The 19,872-nt window shown below is 40.1% G+C and overlaps 1 protein-coding gene across 5 annotated transcripts in view; it reads right to left on the reverse strand.

Annotated features, from left to right (window-relative positions):
- LOC135892048 (bromodomain-containing protein 4-like) overlaps positions 1-19,872 on the reverse strand; it is a 200,912-nt gene that overhangs the window by 35,799 nt on the left and 145,241 nt on the right. For 3 of the 5 annotated variants that reach the window (XM_065419740.1, XM_065419738.1, XM_065419742.1), the window contains 4 exons: positions 17,079-17,288; positions 16,056-16,255; positions 14,350-14,651; positions 12,819-12,929 (listed from right to left, as the gene is read on the reverse strand). In XM_065419740.1, the coding sequence (XP_065275812.1) occupies positions 12,819-12,929; positions 14,350-14,651; positions 16,056-16,255; positions 17,079-17,288 (823 nt within the window). The remainder of the gene's footprint in view (positions 1-12,818; positions 12,930-14,349; positions 14,652-16,055; positions 16,256-17,078; positions 17,289-19,872) is intronic. The other 2 variants (XM_065419741.1, XM_065419739.1) reach the window with 1 other exon arrangement.

Consider the following 19,872-nt stretch of genomic DNA (forward strand, 5'->3'; position numbering starts at 1 on the left):
TCAAGAGCACTTATTTGAACATTACAATGTCAGTGATGGAGAAGAGAAAATAAATAGACAGCAGCCATGATAGAACAGATGCAACACAGAAAGCCATCCTTCCTCTCACACTGGAGAATTGTTAAGAGTTTGCATCCAAGGGCCTCTTGCTGTTTAAACAAGAAGAGGGCTTAAACTCACCGCTTTCTATCAGAGGTCATACTGGGAGTCAAACAGAAGAAACTTTCTTCTCCACCCTAAAACAAAACTGTCTGGGACTTTCAGCAGCTTTCACTACCAGTCAGCCTCTCTCCATTGGTGAAAATGTGTTATATATTAGAGCTTCCCAAGACTTCCTTTGCAGCTTACTTCAGAGTTTATTAAATCAACAAAAATGAAAGGCACAATATTGACCATCTGGCTTAAATTTCCTCCCCTGGAGAATTCCAGCCAAACACCTGAATCAATTCCCTTGCTTGAACGTGTTCTACTTCATCATTATTTGGCACGCCCAGTGGTGTGGGGTTAAGACTCAAGCACTACCCCTGAACATGGGTTTAAAACAGCCTTGGCAAAATTCTAGTGGCCCATTCATGCCCCAGGTGTTTGTTTTTTTTTAAATCGCTAAGTAAAGTATTCCTATTTTCACCACCGTGAATCCTCATGGGAGGGGACAGGCAAATATGGTAGAATTTGTACTTAGGCTGGTAAATTGAAGCCAGACTAGATAATCACTTTTGTACCTTCCGGCCTTGGAATCTATGAAATTTTCATAATTTTGCAAGGCCAACACAAAGTCAAACCATTTTGTAGCAAAATTTAAGATGATCTAGTAAGTATTCAGACCCCCTTCCTATGTATATCATGCTTCCTTCATGTGTGTCTCTCATTATGAGTTTCCCTGTGGTATAAGGTAAATACAGCACAATTAAAGAATTCCTGGAGGTCCCTGCAGCCACCAGGGTCTATCATTACAGGGATTCCCTACGCTTTTCAGGAAGTGATCTCATTTTACCAGAGCAAGACCTCAAGTGTGTTGACAGACTCTCATTCAACTGTTCACATTTTCCATGGTTCAGGCTGTTTTCGTGACCACTAGGAACAGCCCAAGCTCAGCTGCAGGTCAGAACATGTCCAAGAGTAAATGGAAGGTGGGTAGCAGAGATCCTCATTACAGTATTGGGAGATGAAGCATCAACACCATTGGTTGGGGCCACTAGTCATTTGAGGACTACTGTACAAATCTGACACTTTGCCAGTCTAACTTGGTACGAATAATTACTTAACTAGGCCTTGACCCAGAAGAAGACATTTCAAAGAGCCAATAAAACCTCAGTAAATTACATGCATTAAAGCTCATGTGCTAAACATCCATACAGAAGTGGATGGAACAAAAAATAAACAATCCTTTGCACTTTTCCTCCGAGGCTCTCCAACCGTTTTACAAATGGGGCCAAGTATCATCATTCCCATTTTACAGATGGGGAATCTAAAACATGGGAGGTTTAACGTCTCTCTTGAAACTGTACATGGTAGAGCTGAAAACTGGATCCCAGTCCAGTGCATTTTCCACTGGACTAAAATTGAAAAATGATTATGGTTAATCTGCTTGCAAACTTGTTTAAAAGAGTAGATTTTGACTTAAATATACAAAGCCATCTTAACCAGCCACTTTGACGTTACTTTGCACAAAGGAGAAAGAGAGAGTGGTTGATGTTTTCTGCTATTAAGTGACTTGCCCCACATAGACTTTCCCCATCTGAGTCAAAAACCCAGGTAACCGAGAGAGAGGCTGAGAGAGAATTAATCACAGGAACACCACACCAATCAACTGAAGAGTCACCACCGAGCCACTGAAAGGCAAGAAAGAAACACAGCAACATGTAGGTCTTCAGGAAAATCATGTTTTACAACTATTCACTGAGGTCTTTTCTGAGTTCCTACTCTATGACTGAGGGCAGAAAATAGAAGCCCCATACTAATCAGTAAACTAAAATCAAATTTACAGAAAAGTCGTCAAAATGACAGATGTCAGTCTCTGTAACAGTTAAGTATCTAAGAGACTGGTCTGCTTTACTGTGAGCCATACACTATGTGAGGGGTTTGCAAATGTGCTTTGGAGCCTGTAACTGCCACATTCTTATCTGATGCAAGTGTAATATATATAGCAAACAGAACCTGATTCACTTTGCTATAAACATTCTACTTGCTGATCCACTTTTACCTTGTCTGCATCACAAGAAACTTCCTACCATGCATACCAAACTAGGAGGAAACTGAATAAGCTGTGTGGCTGGGGAAAAAAAGTTACTGAAGGAACCAATATTTCTGTCATGTTCCATTTATTCAGAAGAAAAAATACCAATGGGAAGAAATCAAAGGATGGGATACAAACAAATGTGGGGGGTTCCAGGAAAGGAGGAGTTTTGTAAAAGGACACCACCACTTGAGGGGAAGAGACAAGGAAAACTATGAAATATTTGATCTTTGCAAATCAATGGGATTTGAGAGAATTCCTCTCGACAAGTTGCAGATTCGCTGCATAAGTACACAAGGAAGTTGCACTAGTAAACATTATCAGCGAAAAGGCAATTAAGCCAGTGTCACTCCTATGTGAATGGGACTGGAAATGGGAGATTATACATAGACAGTCCCCAGTTTCAGGAGTCAGCCAAAAATGCCATGTTTAATATATAACATTTCTCATTTGTACTTTATGTCAGAGACCCCCTAGCTTCATGGTTTCCATGCAGCTGATCAACATGTATGTGTTTTGCAATAGTAAAGGTGTGAAAAAGAGGGACTATCAGACATGTTATAAGGCTGTGTGCAAGTATCAACTCTGAAAAGCAGTTAAAAAGGTACCAAGTGGTGTCACTCTGACCTAGTTGCTTCTTTGTACAGGTGTTTGCTCTCACTCCTATATTCCTCAGAGGTGTGATGGCTAGCTTCTAACCAAGCTCCTCAGAAGCGGCACGTTTGCTTACTGGTGTGCATATTTCTTGTAATGATATGGTCTTTAGTTTAAACTGAATTATTGACAAACTATCACATGTTTAGCCAAGATACTGGACCATGCTCTGCACACAGGTAAGAGAAAATGGTTTGGTCTGGATTGACAAGAAGCCCCATTCACTTTATATTGCTCTGAGCAAACGGTTGTGCATCTCCTGGTTTGTTTGGATCAGCAGTTCTGTTTAATATTAGACTCACGGGTGTGATTCCGTGGGACTAAAGAAGCTATGGACACAGCTCCACTCCGCTCCACTCCAGCCAGCCACAGTACACTAACCTTCTGGCCATTTAACTAACCAGGAGGTCTCCAGAAATGCAAGAACAGGCAAACAAAAGACAATGTTATAAAACGTGGCCCAGAAAATCACTTTTCAGTTTTACTCTGAATAGTCACATCAGCTATTTTAGAGATAAAATTTTGCTGCTTTTTATTCTTATTAACCCTGCAGAGCCAACACAGCCAAGACTGACTGAGCTGCTGATTCTATTCCATCTTGTGTATCTACAAAATTGCTTATTAAGTTCCAAATCAGTGTTACACCTATGGAAGTCCATGAAAGGCACCAAGGGCTCCGCATGAACTAAATCTGGTTCACAGAACCATTATGATGCTTCACTTCAAACTGCATTTCAACTAAGCTTTGGCTCTTAGAGCCCAGGTTGAGATTTCAAGGCTGGTAGTTAGAAAAAAATTTCTACTTGTGCACACAGCACATCTGACACAGAAATCCTCAAGACACAATAAATATGGGATTCCACGATGCCATTCTCACAAAGTCACTTTTCAGAGTAGAAACACTAAGATCAGAGCCCAGTTTCCAGTAAGTGAAGCCTCTGCTTACAATTAACTTATTCTATCAAATAGCTTTCCTCTCTGGAAGGTTCTAGGGTATCTTCCCCACTCTCACAAGTTTTTCCAATTATTAATTAGTTACTTCCCCACACTTTCACTGAGGAAGGTGAAATACTCAATATAACAGTATACAATTATACACTTGGTAAAAATATTCTTTCCATTTTGAAATGACTTCTTAAAACTGCAATTCCATTATACAAAAGGTACATTTTCTGTAGCAAACCAAACACTTTATTTATTTTTATTTAAAAACAAAAATATAAAAAAACTATACAGCTTGTTTTAAAAAAGATTGTGGTTACATTACTGTTAAATCAAAAAGCATGCAGATAAAAATATAAAAATAAACAGATTTGTATAAAGTAATTATTTGTAGATGATAAATGCTAATTGAAGTGCCTTAAAAGGAATCTGAATCAAAATGGCAAGGACAGTCCATTCATTGTCAAATGCATTCTTACTTTCTAGGATTACAGTTTTGCTAGTAACATGCAGTTATACATTCCAGTCAAAATCAATCCCAGTTCCCAGCAGTTTATAGAAAAATAAAATACAACAGGAACAATCATGTGGTTTGGAGAAAACATTTTAACAATGCTAAGAGACTGCAAGTAAAAACTTTACAAAATAGTTTTGGTTATAAAATAAACTTCCCTTGACAGCACAGAGAACCTCCATACTACCCTGGTATTAGAGATGAGCTCAAAATGTGAATACTGTGTATAAGTGACTCATGGTTTCCAGACTGTGTTGTGGTGCTTTCTTGGCATTTTGCTGGAAGACAATTAAATCTAATTGCTTTCCTTCCCCTGTTGTGCAGGGAGAGCAGATCAACTCATTGTGGCTTCTATGCCACTGACACAGTCATGTAAGGCAGAAGGGTTTCCTAAAAAATGTGGCTAAAGAAAGTTGTTAGCAGTAGCAAGAGCACTAACGCCCAAGGTTCAAATTGGTCTTGGATAAGATGTATATCTAGCTACAGAAAAAGGGATACCTATATTCTAATGTGCTGGCATATCAGTTTATTGAATTTCTAATGGAACTATCACCTTAGTAGAAAAATGCTGATGCGATATTTGTCAAATTATTACATTAAAAAACACTAGGGTTTTGAAGAAAAAACCCAACAACCCTAATCTTAACAGGGCAAAAGAACAGTGATTAAAAATAGTACTTAGCTTTTCTATGTATCACAGTACATAAACACACTAAGGCCTGGATCCTGCAATCAGTTATGCAAGTGAATAGTTTCTTAAAATAGGATTACACTCAAGTGCAGGTGCCTAGTGGACTTTGAAGCTCTGTATGGTGCTTTACAAATATTAATTAGTTCTCCTCCCTCAATTCAGATGCAACCAGAATCAGCATGTTGTAAACTGACAAGGAGTGGTGTATCAAGATGGTAATTCTTCAGTGGGCTCAAAACCAAAGCAAAGCACTTTTCCTGACGTCTCATTAGAAAATATGGAAACTATGTTTTAAAAAATGAACATCCCCAGTGAAAAGAATAAAGAGAAGAATATTCCATACCCAAACTCCCAACAAAAGAGTTTCTATTAAAATTCACCACATTAAAATAGAATATTAAGCCAAATTTTATACAGTTATCAGAACAGTAAGGGTGCAAATTTGATCAGTCATAGAGCCTTGACAGTTGAATTTCAATAGTCAACTCCCCAACTGCACAGTTCTCTGAGTAACTACTCAAGTGGTTTGCAGGACCATAGATATAGCAGTGCTCTTCTGCAAAGCCCCTTTACTGATGCTTAGGGCCCTACCAAATTTATGGCCACGAAAAAAGTTGTCATGGACCGTGAAATCTGGTCTCCCCCTGTGAAATCTGATCTTTTGTGTGCTTTTACCCTATAGTATACAGATTTCACAGGGGAGACGAGCTTTTCTCTAATTGGGGGTCCTGACCCAAAAGGGAGCTGTGGGGGGGGGGGAGGGGGGTGTCAAGATTATTTTAGGGGATTCATAGTACTGCCACCCTTACTTCTGCACTGCCTTCAGAGCTGAGTGGCTGGAGAGCAGTGGCTGTTGGCCGGACGCCCAGCTTTGAAGGCAGTGCCCTGCCAGCAGCAGCACAAAGAAGGGTGGCAATACCATACCATGCTATCCTTACCTCTGTGCTGTTGCTGGCGGTGGCTCTGCCTTCAGAACTGGACTCCCGGCCAGAAGCCGCTGCTCTCCAGCTACCCAGCTCTGAAGGCAGCGCCACCGCCAGCAGCAGCGCAGAAGTAAGGGCATCAGTACCACAATTCCCCCTACAATAACCTTGCAACCCCCCACCCCTTTTTGGGTCAGGACCTCTACAATTACAACATCATACAATTTCAGATTTAAATACCTGAAATAATGAAATTTATTATTTTAAAAATCCTATGATCGTGAAATTGACCAAAATGGACCCTGAATTTGGTAGGGTCCTACTGATGCTATTAGGAGTGTCCTTGGTGATTAATACAAAGTTAATTCTAGATTCTACTGAGAGAAAATTAATCTCTTATTTTTTCTTCCCCCATTTGGTGTTTCCCAGGGAGGAGCTACAACAGATAGGAGGTAGTGAGCACTTCGAAACATTATCTGCACAGTAAGGCCTTGGCTACACTTGCAAGTTACAGCGCTGTAAAGCCTCCCCCAGCGCTGTAACTCACTCCCCGTCCACACTGGCAGGGCACTTACAGCGCTGTATCTCCCTGGGTACACCGCTGCAGGTACTCCACATCTCCGTACCTCCGAGAGGAATAACAGCTGCAGCGGAAGTGGCTAGGACTCACGGGTGTGAGTGTAAACGCTTGCAGGGCTGTACTAATCACCTTGTCAAGTGGTCAGTCCTCTCCATTGTTGTGACCGGCTGCAGGAATGCGGAAGTGCCGGTTTCAAAGCTCGTACCACAGAGAAAAGCAAATAGTTTGCAGCTTGCTTTCAGTGAGTAAATGAATGAGCAGGGGGCCGGGAGTTCGGAACTTGCAAAATAGAGAGCTGACACGTTCCAAAAAGCACTCTCTCTCCCCCCACACTCCCTGTCACAATCCACCCCACCCCCCCTTTTGAAAAGCACGTTGCAGCCACATGAATGCTGGGATAGCTGCCCATAATGCACCGCTCCCAACACAGCTGCAAATGTTGCAAGTGTGGCCACACCACTGAGCTGGCAGCTGTCAGTGTGGACAGACTGCAGCGCTTTTCCCTACTCAACTGTATGAAGACAGGTTTACCTCACAGCGCTGTACAGCTGCAAGTGTAGCCAAGGCCTAAGTTAAGACTACAGGGAATCAAGTTTCCTATTTCAGAACCCAAGGGCCAAATCACCTCTAGGAGTTTAGCAAAGTAAGTTTATTCATATAGAGCCATATGAGGTATTGAAGGTACAGCTGTATGAGGGGAATGGTGGCCTACTGAATTAGTAGGCAGGTCAGCTGCTGTGTACAAGCTCTGCCAATCTGACACCTGGCATTCTGTTCACAAATCACTATGTGTGGATAGGAATGCCTCCTCAGATGCACCATTCAAACTACATCCTGAATGCAGGACACTAGGGTAGAATATCCTAGTTCATCTACATTTCCTAGGTGCCAGATGATCAGGAACTTTGGGCATTAAGCCCACTAAATCTGAATTGGTAGAGACTCCCAGCCCATGTGAGAAAAAGAGGATGAGAGGAAGTTTCTGCATAGAGGACCCCCCCACACCAAATCTAGATGCCCCCATTCTCTTAAGTTTCTCAGTCACCACAGTATATCGACGTTGTTAAGGAGTTTGATTGTTGAGAAGGGCAGGGCTGTCAAACATGACTAAAAAGCTACCTGATGCCTGATAAAGACAAAACAGAAGCCAATTAAATTCAAATGGGTGAAGTACTGTTGAGGAGGGAAGTGTTTTCCCCCCTCAGATTCATAAGGAAACAGGAAACTCTATTAAGGAACAGATTACAATTTATCAGGGTCTGAAGTTTGAAAGGTCAGCCATTTAATCCATGCATAAAAATACATATTACAAACACAGGAAAAGTATCTTTCTTTTGCACAACTCACAGCTGAATTGGAGTTGACTCAAAATGTTCAACCCAAAAGTTTACCTCTGAGCTGAGCTACAGCATAGGAAGTTTCAGAACAAAAGCAAAATTTGCGAGAAAGCTGACACAAGTCAAGTTGAAACCTTAACTTTAGTGTTTGTTACCATGGAAATAATTTTAGTAGAATGGTTTCTACATATCAACGGTCTTTGAGGCTTTTCAGGAGTCATCTCAGGCTTGCTAGCTAAGGCATGAACACAAAATAATACTCGAGATCTTTAGATGAGGTATAACATCACAATATTACTTCATTCATTAAAACTATGAAACATGAAACAATAGCTATGAAACATGGAGACCGAGTTCACCACAAGTATTGCCTCCCACATTCCCCTCCTCCCCCCAGTATGAATAAAACTGAGCTCTTTTGCTTCACTAAAGAGGTAAGAGGATACTCAAGCCAGAAAGACCCAGCACTGCACCTCTAAAGATAATTTCTGACTTGTTAACGTATATTTGTGTGTTCTGTGAGCTCTAGACACTCTCTGCCATAAAGATGCACCACTGTATATTATAGCCTGATCATTCATGACTGAATGATTAAGATCAAAAGAACAGATATGCTTACAAAACTATTTGTATTCTGTAGAAAAAAGGTTACTTACATGCAACCTCACCTAAGGCTGAAGATCCAAAAACCATAACTGAAAGAGGCAATGAAATCTATTCGAAATTTCACGGTACTTGCATAGAAAGTCAGGAGGTAAGAAAGTTACCAGCTAACTTGATGGTCGTGTTTAGTCTATATCACAAGTAGGTGTTTCCAGGATGAATTTCAATCTCATTACAATTCATAAAGATACTATCAAAACACAACTAAAATTAAACTGCACTAATCCTTTAATCCTGTACCTCTGTTTTCATAGATTATAAAACTAAGGGACCATTCTGTTCACCTGGTCCAATCTCCTGCAAAATATCCTCCAGTAATTTGTTTTCTCTACTAATGTCAATCTTCAAGGTATTAAATCTTCCAGGGCTGATTTTCAATGTAAGTATAGTACTCATGATTATTAACAAGAATGCTTTATAAATTCTGTTTTAAATTCTAGATTAAGGATTAGCAACAACAGGTGGATTAAAGTGAGTGGAGCAAAATCAACCCAGAATGTAAGTAGCTTTTCAGAAATCTGGACTACAGAGATGAGTCAGGCAGCTGTAAGAGAGCACTGTACTAGTGCATTAAAACCTGTCTTTAGTGACTACGGAGAGTGAACTGCAGGAGATTGGAGCAGAAGTGTAATTTCAGTATAACTAGTTATATAATGTGTACCTATTTTTTCTTATATATTATAGAATTAACTGGTGTGTATTTTTACATGTATCAAAGTGCTTTATGATAAACCAAACCAAGATAAAATAACTTACAATTATAGTATTAAGATTTTTAGATGATTTAAAACTACATATATCTATTGCACAAAACACCAAGTACACCCACCAAACAGCAGCTCAGTGGGTAAAAAAAGGAAAAACAGAAACCAAGTTATTATAAAAGAGGAGCATAAGAAGCCAGATCTTATTACAAATTGAAGTGCAAAGATTATCAGTAAGATTTTAAATCTAATTTTCCACTTCACCAGTGCAGGTGTTTCCAAGATTCTCCTATCAGGATATATATTTTGCAACTTCTCCAGAATCAAATTGCTCATTTAAACATTACAGAGAGAGAAGCTCAAAGGATGGCCAACGACAGGGCTGTTACAGTAAAGGGTATTGTGAACTAACAATACATTAGTTACATAAGGTGTCAAATATACAATTCTAAAATGTTTAAACAATTACATTTCAATTCATGGGAAACAGTATTCTATATGTTAATAATTAAGTTACTATCCTGCAGTACAGGGTCAAGAAGGGCCCCTATATTTAATCAGAAAAGCAGGAGAAAGATTTAGCAAAACAAACATCACTGTAAATATTCTAGACCAGAAAAATTTAGTTTCTTTTTTTGGTAACAAAGTATTATCAAAACAAGTATATTCATTTGTACATATTCAAAGACTACTAAAAAAAAATCTGGTGACTGTAGCTTTATTATGTGGCAGAAAGCTTGATAAAGAATACAAACAGCATTCAGGGTTGCTGGTTTTTAAAAACAATGTTTAAACTGAGAGAATTATAAAACATATTATATGATTAATTTTGGAACAGAAAGTGAAAGATAAGAGCCAACAAGCTAAAACAAAAGCAAAAATTGCATCCCAAGGAACATTTGCAATTTCAAAATAAATTTGAAGGGAAAGAAGGCTCACATACCACACACATTGCACTATACCTAGAGGCAGAGTGCTGTCCAATGGCTCTAATGATGGCACTAAATCACTTAATGCCAACATTTTCAAAAACATCTGATTTCCAGTAGCCAACATGGGACACCCTGGCCACGATTTTCAGAGATACTGGGCACCTATTGGGGCGCCAATTCAAGTTAAAGAGCTGGGTGGGGGGGTAGTGGGGGCACCTCAGCACCTGTGATAATCAAGTCCAAAATGGACACCCAAAAACAGAGGCAACCAAAATTAAGAGGCCAGTTTTGAAAACACTGGCCCTGTCATCCCAAGACTGTCAAGATGGAATCAGACTAGGAGATATGGATATGTTTTGGGAAGAGCAGTTTTACAGTCAGTTCTTATAGTTTTATGGAACAGAGAACATTAGAGAAAAAAAGTTCAGTCACGTTTAGAACTCCCCCAAGGAAGTGCAGTTATGGTACACAGTAGAGTACACTGGAGGCACTAATGTGACTGTTATGTTGCAAAGTTGAGCAAACTGTCATCTTACAGATTTCCATACCATACACCACATAAAACTTATAAAGACCTAAGGTTTTAATTAGCTCTGCCTAGTGACAGCTTACTCAAAATACAAAAACTATAAAGCAATTCATTCTTAAGGATAAAGTGCTCTATGGCAGAAGAACAGAAGAGGTCTGCTCCCTAAGCCAATCACAATCCAAGAGGTCAATTACAGGACAATGAGCAAGTGAAGCTCAATTTCACTCATATCCACCCAATCAAATGAATCAGGTTCCACTGCCTCATTCTCAGGAAGATTATGAAAAACATTTAACTTAGAAATGGTTTTGTCTGGATCATGCACACTTGCCATGGAAAAAGACAGATGAGAACGTACGTTCTGTTTTTACCATATTGTGGCATCTTAGGGTTTGTCTACATACAGGTTTTGCACTGATTTAACTATAGTAGTATAGCCAAATAGTAGTACAAAAACTTCGTAAACCAGGCCAAGATATCCATAACTGTGCTTTTGCAGACAACTGCATCACACTGGGAATAAATTTCTGGGCAAAGAGGAACAATACTTTTTTCATTCCCGTGTCTCAGACCTGAATGAGCAAAGAGTCATGCAAGAAAGACCAGAGAACTTGATTTCTAAACAAGTTTTTCACAGAAGCTTTGGCAGGCCTAAGTCTGCATTAGTCAAATAAAGCCACTGAAATACAACAATTGTACAACAACAGTCTATGGCTTGAGTGTAAATGTGGCAGCTCTGCCTCAAGACTTATCTAGTAGCAGGAGACCATTTTCTTCTAACATTCTCGTCCGCTAACACACACTAGGAGGACAGCATTCGCGAACACTGAAAGTTCTATTTTGACCAGTATTAAATATAATTTCCTCTAAAGAACTATCGTCAGGAGTTCCTTTCAAAAAACTGAATTTAACTTAAAAATATGCTTGACAATATAATGCAACTTAAATGTGTTCTATTTAACTACAGTTTAGTGCAGATTTTTCCCCCCAAAGAAAATACAGGCTTAAAATCGGAGTGTTTGTAGGAAGTGTCATCAGTAAGCATCCAAAGCAACTCCTATAAATACTAATCTCTGCTGATTTTGGGGGCGGGGGGGGGGGGGGCGAGTATTTAGCATACATGTGGGGCTTGTTTTGAAGTTTTAGAGCAGTATGCATTCAGCACCTGTGCTCTTAGGCCTCTCCAAACGCAATGGCAGGCCTGAAAATGTATTACTTCAGTCACAGAATTTCTTACATTACAAGTGCATTTTTATTTATTTTTACTCCTGTTTGCACTTCAGAGTCAATCCAGCTATAGAAGTGGAAGCAGGACTCTTTTCTACCTCATACATCTTCATCAGACATAGTTAACTACGTTAAAGTTGCAGAAACTTTATTACTGGTGATTTATGTGCCAGAAAGAACCCAGCTTAACTTTCAGAACCCACACAGAGCTGGCAGTTCGAGAAAGAATAACTCGAATTCTTAGCTATGCAGCTTTGCTCACTTCGACACACATGAATGCCACTTTAGTTTCTTAAAGTATGGTTCTTCCTCTATTTCAGAAGTGCAAAAACACCCTCAGCTTAACATGCCTAAATCACAAATTCTGAGGGCGTATCAGCTGAGAATAGAAAAGCTATACAAAGTCATTACTGCTCACTAAATTCATCCTACTTTTCCTGAAGAGAATTGTTTCATGCCATTGTTTTTATTTTTTATACATAAACCCACATTTCCTCAGCTGTTGTTCAGCAAAATGCCCTGGTGCAGAAGTGTTCCTGGTGAGAACACTTACACTCCCCAAGAGCAAACTGTAATTTAAAAATATGTAATTACATCACTGGCCAGATAGAAAGTATCTGGGCATATGTTACAGGTTGGCTCTCCCACAGCAAGGAAGAAAAGCAATAAAATCTTGTAATCTTGGGAAGTGCAAGATGCCATACCCCCATTTCCAAGTTTCATATGTCGGGTCCAATACAGGCAACTGCAACATGCAGGATCTACACTGTGTGTACTGTTTTAATTACAAAGACAAAAAAATTAAAGACCAAGCCAGTACTGAAAACATATTTATTTATACAGAAGACAGGTATAGGACTGAGTCTTTAAATAAGCTGCATCTAACCTGTTTCTGAATCTTCACTGTCGGAGGAGCTGGATTCACTGGTGCTCTCAGACTCTGAGGAGGAGAACCCCTTCATTTTAGAGGAACCAGCAATTACATCCACTTTCTCTGCTGCAACAAGATAATAGTACAATATTGTCAAAGGATGACAAAAATAACCCAGAATCCAGTCTTGTGCTGTATGGTCCTCCTGTAATCAACAACGCCCGTAATAGGAATTCTATTGCATGGAGGGCTGCTTGTATGCTGATGCTCTATAGTTGGGGTCATAAGTAGCTTAACTAAGTAAAGTACTATTGCAATTGGGCAAAGCAAACTCACTGCCCTGTTCCCATCTTCCTTCCTAGTCCTAATCCTAGAAGGAAAGTGTGCTAGAAATGTTCACACACATTTACTGACTAGATTATACTGGCCCATAATTAATGCATAGTATTTTTTTAAAATAATGCTATTGACCCAATGAATTACAATGGGTCCAAAACTGCATATACTCAATCCTGCACATGACCCAATCCTTCTGCAATCTGTGTTAGAGAAGGCTTTTCATGCATATGCAGCATTTGACATTTACACTTCAAGCTCTAGGCTATTTTTCTTTCCAAAACACCAAAATAAGCTTACAAGTGATGCTTAGGCCAGCAGCACATAGGGCAATTTCACATCTTCTTATGGCTTGCTGAATTCCAAACGTAAAGGTTTTATTCGGATATATCAGTACAAAGAAAAGCATGGGAATGGGATATTGGAGAGTTCTGCAAACTCCCCTCTACGTGCGCAGTCACTTTTGATTCTGTAAGAGGCTTTATTCAACTTTAAAATGCTTTTCTGAGCATTAACCATATATTAAAAACTAAAACAAAGTCCAAAAACAGCTCCAAAAACTGGTGGAAAGAATCCAGGATGGCAGCCCCAGTGTAGTGAGTCTCATGCCTGGGACAATCCAAAATCCAGGCCTATACATGTGCCAACTGTTTCACAGGATGGCACCCCAGTTTGGCATGAGAGCAATCTTTCAGTGAGAAGAGGTGCTTTGGGGATTTTTTGGCACACTGAAGGTGAGTTTGCAGCCCAGAGCAAATACTGTTGTACAATAAAAGAAAACTAAATGGTTTTTACAAGAAAAGTTTGCATGAGATTGAAACAGCATGTAATATTCCATTTAGCTGGTAGTATGATGTGTCCCTTGTATCAAGTGTTTGGAGTGAAGAAAATATTTACATTAGAGATCAAAGTACAGGGATATTAAGATAAAATGAGCCCTAAATCACAAGCCATTGAGTTAAAGTCCAGTGGTAAGATTTAACACACATGCTGTTGTGCCATTAATCTATCTTTTGATAGAAAAGTAGTAGTTTTGAAATGAGTTCTTCTCTTCCCTGGCATGAGGATATAAATACCTATATACACAGTATGTGCATCATCTCTCTCTACATGTGTGTGTCTGTGTGTGTGCGCGTGTGTGTGTCTCTCTCACAAGATTTGCACTACATCGCTGGAATGTGAAGTAAACTGCTTTGAGGATGAAAGGTACCTTGAGGTTTCCTCTTCTTCCGTAAACATGATGTTACATATCTCTCCAACTCCCGCAACGTGGATGGCTTTAATGTCTCAAAGTCAATTTCAATCTCATCAGGATTGGAGTTTTTAAGCGAGGGTTCTCTTGACTGGATGATATGGACAACTCGGCCCAGTTTCTCACCAGGAAGTTTATTAATGTCCAGGCTCAGCTGCCTCTTTTCCTCATAGGACATTGGCTTACACTTGTCCTCCTCCTCAGACTCGTAGACAGGAGGGGGTTTGCTGTTCTTCACCATCACAGGCTCCTTCTTACTACTTAGGAATAATTATAAAACATTATTATAGAAACACCAAAATCGTGAGGAGTTTAAAAAGCAGCAGCTTGATATTAATGTCTTAAATGTAACATTGATTACATTACACTCTAATTAAAAATGATCAAAGTTGTTTGTTTTCAGTAGGCTATTAAGAGTACAATTGGAATGGGTGGGTAAGAGGGCAGAGAGAACAGAACATGATAGATAGGCGCTCCTTGGTGACATTCATTTTCAGCATTAAATATATGGATCCCTCTTATGATTTCTGACTTGCTGATCTATATGTGCGTGTGGGAGAGGAGGGGAAGCAAGAAGCAGCAGGCATAAAAAAACAAAACAAAAAAACAACTGTCCTCAGAATAAGTAACGATCTGTTAGAGACTTCATATACTAGGGTTGTGGTTTTATTCTGAAAATACAGAAATTAGACTATCACTGATTTTGAGAAACTAGGTTTGTAGTTATAAAAAGGATGTGTATCTAATTGAAGAGGTCACACTTCAGCCAGATTCATAGCACCTCAGCGTTAACACAGAATGCACAGCCTATGTAGCGAAAGGATTACCAATGAAATTAGAGAAGTAAGAGATCTATTAGGCCACAGTCAGTTCAGTTCCCTGGGAAGAATTTACAATTGAGCTCTACAGTACATTGTCTAGTATTTTATCCAGCCTCAATGCCCTAAATGGGGGGTGGGGGTAGGGGATGAGAAATGGGCTCATATCCCTTACTTTTGACAATTTTGCAGCCTAATCAAGCTCACTGCAAGCAGTTTGTACTTATATGCAAACTACATTTTCCCCTTTCTTCATTTCATCCCATTACCCGAAGTTATGATGCTTTGTTGCACCATAAATAGTTTCTCCCCCTGGCTGGGGGTTATGCCCTTGAAATACTTGGATATTTTACCTCTGCTGAGTTGTCACTTACCCAACTGTAAATATCTAGCTCATAACCTTTTCCCTGATAAGCCAATCCCTCCAGCACCCAGGAGGGGAAGATAGATGAAATCTAAAAAACTCCAGGATCTGGGATTCAATGTCACAGTGACAATATATAGAGGAACAAAAATTAATTCTCTATCATATCTCATACTGGATACTAATGGCAGCCCCACAAGCCAGACACAGAAGCACAGGGGTGCATGAGTGAAAACAAGTACTGTCACACTGAGGCACAACGGATTGGGGGCTGCACCAACACGTGTTCCTGGAACTGATACTATCAATGCCAAGGCCCTTACACAAGCTAGAAACCCCAGAGTGAGCCATCACTACACCACAGGCACTAGGGGTTACTGTTTGAAGTAATCCTGAATGCAAGAAGGTTGTCTCTAACTCTCTATTGTTCCTCAGTGCAGTAAAATACAAAAACTGCAAGATACGACAGACACAAAGCTGACCTTGAGTTACTGCTGTTGCTATTATTTTTCTTGGCCTTCTTGAGTGGTGGTTCCTTGGTTTTACTTTTCTTATTCTCCTCTACTTCTTCCTTCTTTTTGTGCTTCTCTTTTTTCTTTTCTTTCTTGTCTTTCTCCTTTTTCTTTGGTTTGCTCTGCTGTGGCTGGGACAGGGCAGCGAGCTGTTCATGCACTGCTTTAAGCTAAGAGGCAGACACACAAAGATCAAGATACTTTTGCTCTGCATCACCTCCACTCCCATATTCATTCCTTTCTTCTCCTTTCTGGCCTGGCTACTCTCACTTGCTTTCATCTCTTTGAATATTAAGTGGGTCAGTTCTAGATGCTTTTTATTGTACACTGATTTTTTTTTCATTATACTTTAAAAGCACCCTGACCCGCTTGACAGGGGGTAGGAAGTTTTTATAAAGTTACTACTCTCCTCACCTTTCAGCCAAGAACAGACTGCCCACTTCCTCTGCGCCAGTTGGACACTAAATGCTATTGACAATGAATGATTTAATGGACGAGGAGGGCCTGTGAGGCTACAATGATTCAGATGGAGCACTGCCTGTATTCGGGGCTGCACCTCCCTATCAGAGGTGGTGGCTACAGGCCCCATTTTATAAGTTCAGGTGCCACACTTTAGTCTTAAGTTGAGCCAGCCCAAAACTGTATTCTATCCATTCAAATGACGCTACCTAACTCAAGGCAATGGTATAGTGTGCTGCTGTGATTTTTTTGAACATTATATGTGTACTAAATAGAACATAATCAAATGTTTTGAAAGACATCACGATATTTATTAATACTTTTCCCATTAAGCCCTTTCAACGACAGATGTCAGAGCACTTTACAATTGAGCTTCACAGCCCCTGGGAAGCTGGTAGCTCATTTTACAGATGGATAAACTAAGGCAAAGAGCTAAAGCAAATTGCCCAAGGTCACCCAAGTCAGTAGAAGAGTTGAGAATGCCTGACTCCTAGTTCCCCCTACTCTAGCCCCTAGACCCGGAGAACATATTACCTGTTCCTGGAGTTCTGCTAGTCGCTGAGCTCGTTCTTCCTCAGAATCATCTGATGAGCTATCGCTATCGGAGGAGCTATCACTGCTGCTATCGCTGGACGAAGGGGGGGCCACCTTGGTTGGGGGTGGCACCACTACTGGAGAGGAGGCTGGAATCATGGGTTCTTCAGGTTCATCTGGCATTTTAGCAAAGCGCATCTCAAAAACATCCTGGGGGAGAAAAACACATTGAAAAATAATGCTAGGTTTGCAAGTACTATACAAATACACATTTACAAGCAGCTCAGCATGTAATAATGATTATTATTCAAGCAACATAAGCACCTGACAAACACAGACAAGCCTTCCTCCTTGAAGGAACGAAGGGAGGACAGACTAAGATTCAATATATGTTCTGTACAGGCTTGGCAGAATTCAACTTCTGATATCCATGTTTATTTTTAAGCATTTTTTGTCCATTTAATTTTTCACAGTTGCAAAAAATTACAAGTTTTAAACTTTTTTTTTTTCTACTTATCTATTTAAATGTCCACAGTCGCAGGGCAGCATGGGGTGGTCAGTCAATTATTTAATGACAGCAGATGTAGAGATTCAAAAAGTTAAAGCTTTATTACCATTAAAATACAAATTGCCAATATCACATATACAAACAAACAAAGTAAATCTCCTTAAATCAAACAGTTCTCAAGCAGCATTTTTCTTACTTTGCTTATCTGTAACTTTCTATTATCGCTAGAAATATTCAGTTTGTGTGTGTATAGTGAAATTGAGGTTTACTGACATTTACCGATAAAAATCTGAACCTTCAAAGCCTACTTATGTAACTAAATAAGGTAAGAGTGCTGAATTGATGATACTATCTACACAATAAATACTAAGGTGCAGGATGATCAAACCTACTAAAACAGCAGAACAGCTCTATGGATTAGCAAAAAGAAACGTTGATTGTCCAATTCAGGGCAGAAGCTTCCTTATTCATTAAGACAAAGTTCAGAGGGCGCAAACAATTCCTCAAAATTACTTCTAAAGGATAGAATTCAATGTTTTAGCTTCCTTAATTAAAAATAACTTTGAGGCAGCTTAAAGCTTACTACGCTACTATACTACCTCTCTGTTCACTCCTTAACTGATATTTTAAACAAAATTAAAGTCAAAAGGTAAACCTGAGATTTGGAGGATATGGTAGATTGAAGTCCTAAAGAAAAATTACAACTATGCTTGCAGAGTCAAGACCTTAATACAAAACCCAGTACAGAGATATACTGAAATGTTGAAAAAAATCCCCTTACAGAATGGCTAATACTAAATCTGAACAACCAGATGACATGGTTCAATGTGGACACAGGTGCTGAACGGCTGCATTTTATCTCCATTGTTGTTTGGCATTGCAAAAGACTGGATAACAAAGTGCATTAGCAACACAAACACCAGAACAGCATGGGCAGATGGAAAATGCCTAGAAGACCTAGACTTTGCTGATACTGCACTAGTGAGTGAGGCCCATAAAAGACAGACAACTTGGCAAAAATAACACACTAAGCAAGTTATAAGGCTAAAATATCAAAAAAGTAAAACAGTTCATCCACCTGGGCAGCACCGTTAGCCAACAGAGACCTCAAGAAGAAAGTGACATCAAGAACAGAGACGCATCCACAGCATACACTAAACTCAACCACCTATGGAAATCAAAAATATACAGTGCCAGAACAAAACAGCATTTTCAATTCAAAAGTAATCTCGGTGCTAACACACGGCTGCGAGAGCTGGAGAGCTACTAAAACGTTAATCAGAAAACCAGACACCTTCGAAAGTAAGTGCCTATGAAAGAGACTGGGCATTGGTTGGAAAAAATCACCAATGAAGAGATCTGAGAAATCACTAACCAGCAGCTCATTTCCACCAGAATCAGAAGGAAGCACTTGACATATCTGAAGCATGTACTGCAGATGCCAACATATACCCCCATGTGAAGCTGCCAAGTGGAAATGAAAGCACCCAAGAGCAATCTTAGGAACCCCCTTTAGTAGTGAGGGCAGAATAGTTGATCTCAACACCACAGAGCTAATGGGGAGCAGCAGCAAAGGACTGGTTTCTGCCTTCTGCACCAACATTGGCATGGAAAGGATGTAAAAAGACCTTTACCAATGCTACTTCTCGGACAGACTATCTGTAAAGATTTGTCCAGGGGGAGGTATTCCTCCATCCTGCTTTTGTTGTTAAATAATTTTAGCTTCTCTGAAGTCTTATTGTGTTCTTTAAAACCCTGGCAGGCTCTCCACCTGCTCTACAGTACTGGGTTGCTTAGAGTATGGTCGGAAAGGCAACTATGTAAAAAGGGCATCTTCTTACTCGACAGGTCTCTTCCCTGTGCGTAATATGTAAGGTTAAGATTTTGTCACTTTTACTAAAAATAACAGTCAGGTTGTGGGCAATAAGCAAAACTTCACAGGAGCCATGACCTCTCTGTGACTTTTACTTAAAATAATGGGGGGGGGAGAGGGAGAAGAGAGGGAAGGGGGGGGCAGCTGCTGGGGGTGGTATGACAGCTGGAGCCCCATGGGGGACTGACAGCCCGAGCCCCATTGCCACAGGGGTGGGGGGCACAGCCCTGGCTCCAGACACGAGTGGGTGGGGGCAGAGGAGATAGCCATGGCTCCAGCTGCAGGGGAGTGGTGCACAGCCCTGGGTGAATCATAGAATATCAGGGTTGGAAGGGACCTCAGGAGGTTCTAGTCCAACCCCCTGCTCAAAGCAGGACCAATTCCCAACTAAATCATCCCAGCCAAGGCTTTGT

This window comes from Emys orbicularis, chromosome 19 (assembly GCF_028017835.1).
Source record: "Emys orbicularis isolate rEmyOrb1 chromosome 19, rEmyOrb1.hap1, whole genome shotgun sequence".
In the NCBI taxonomy this organism is placed as follows: Eukaryota; Metazoa; Chordata; order Testudines; family Emydidae; genus Emys; species Emys orbicularis.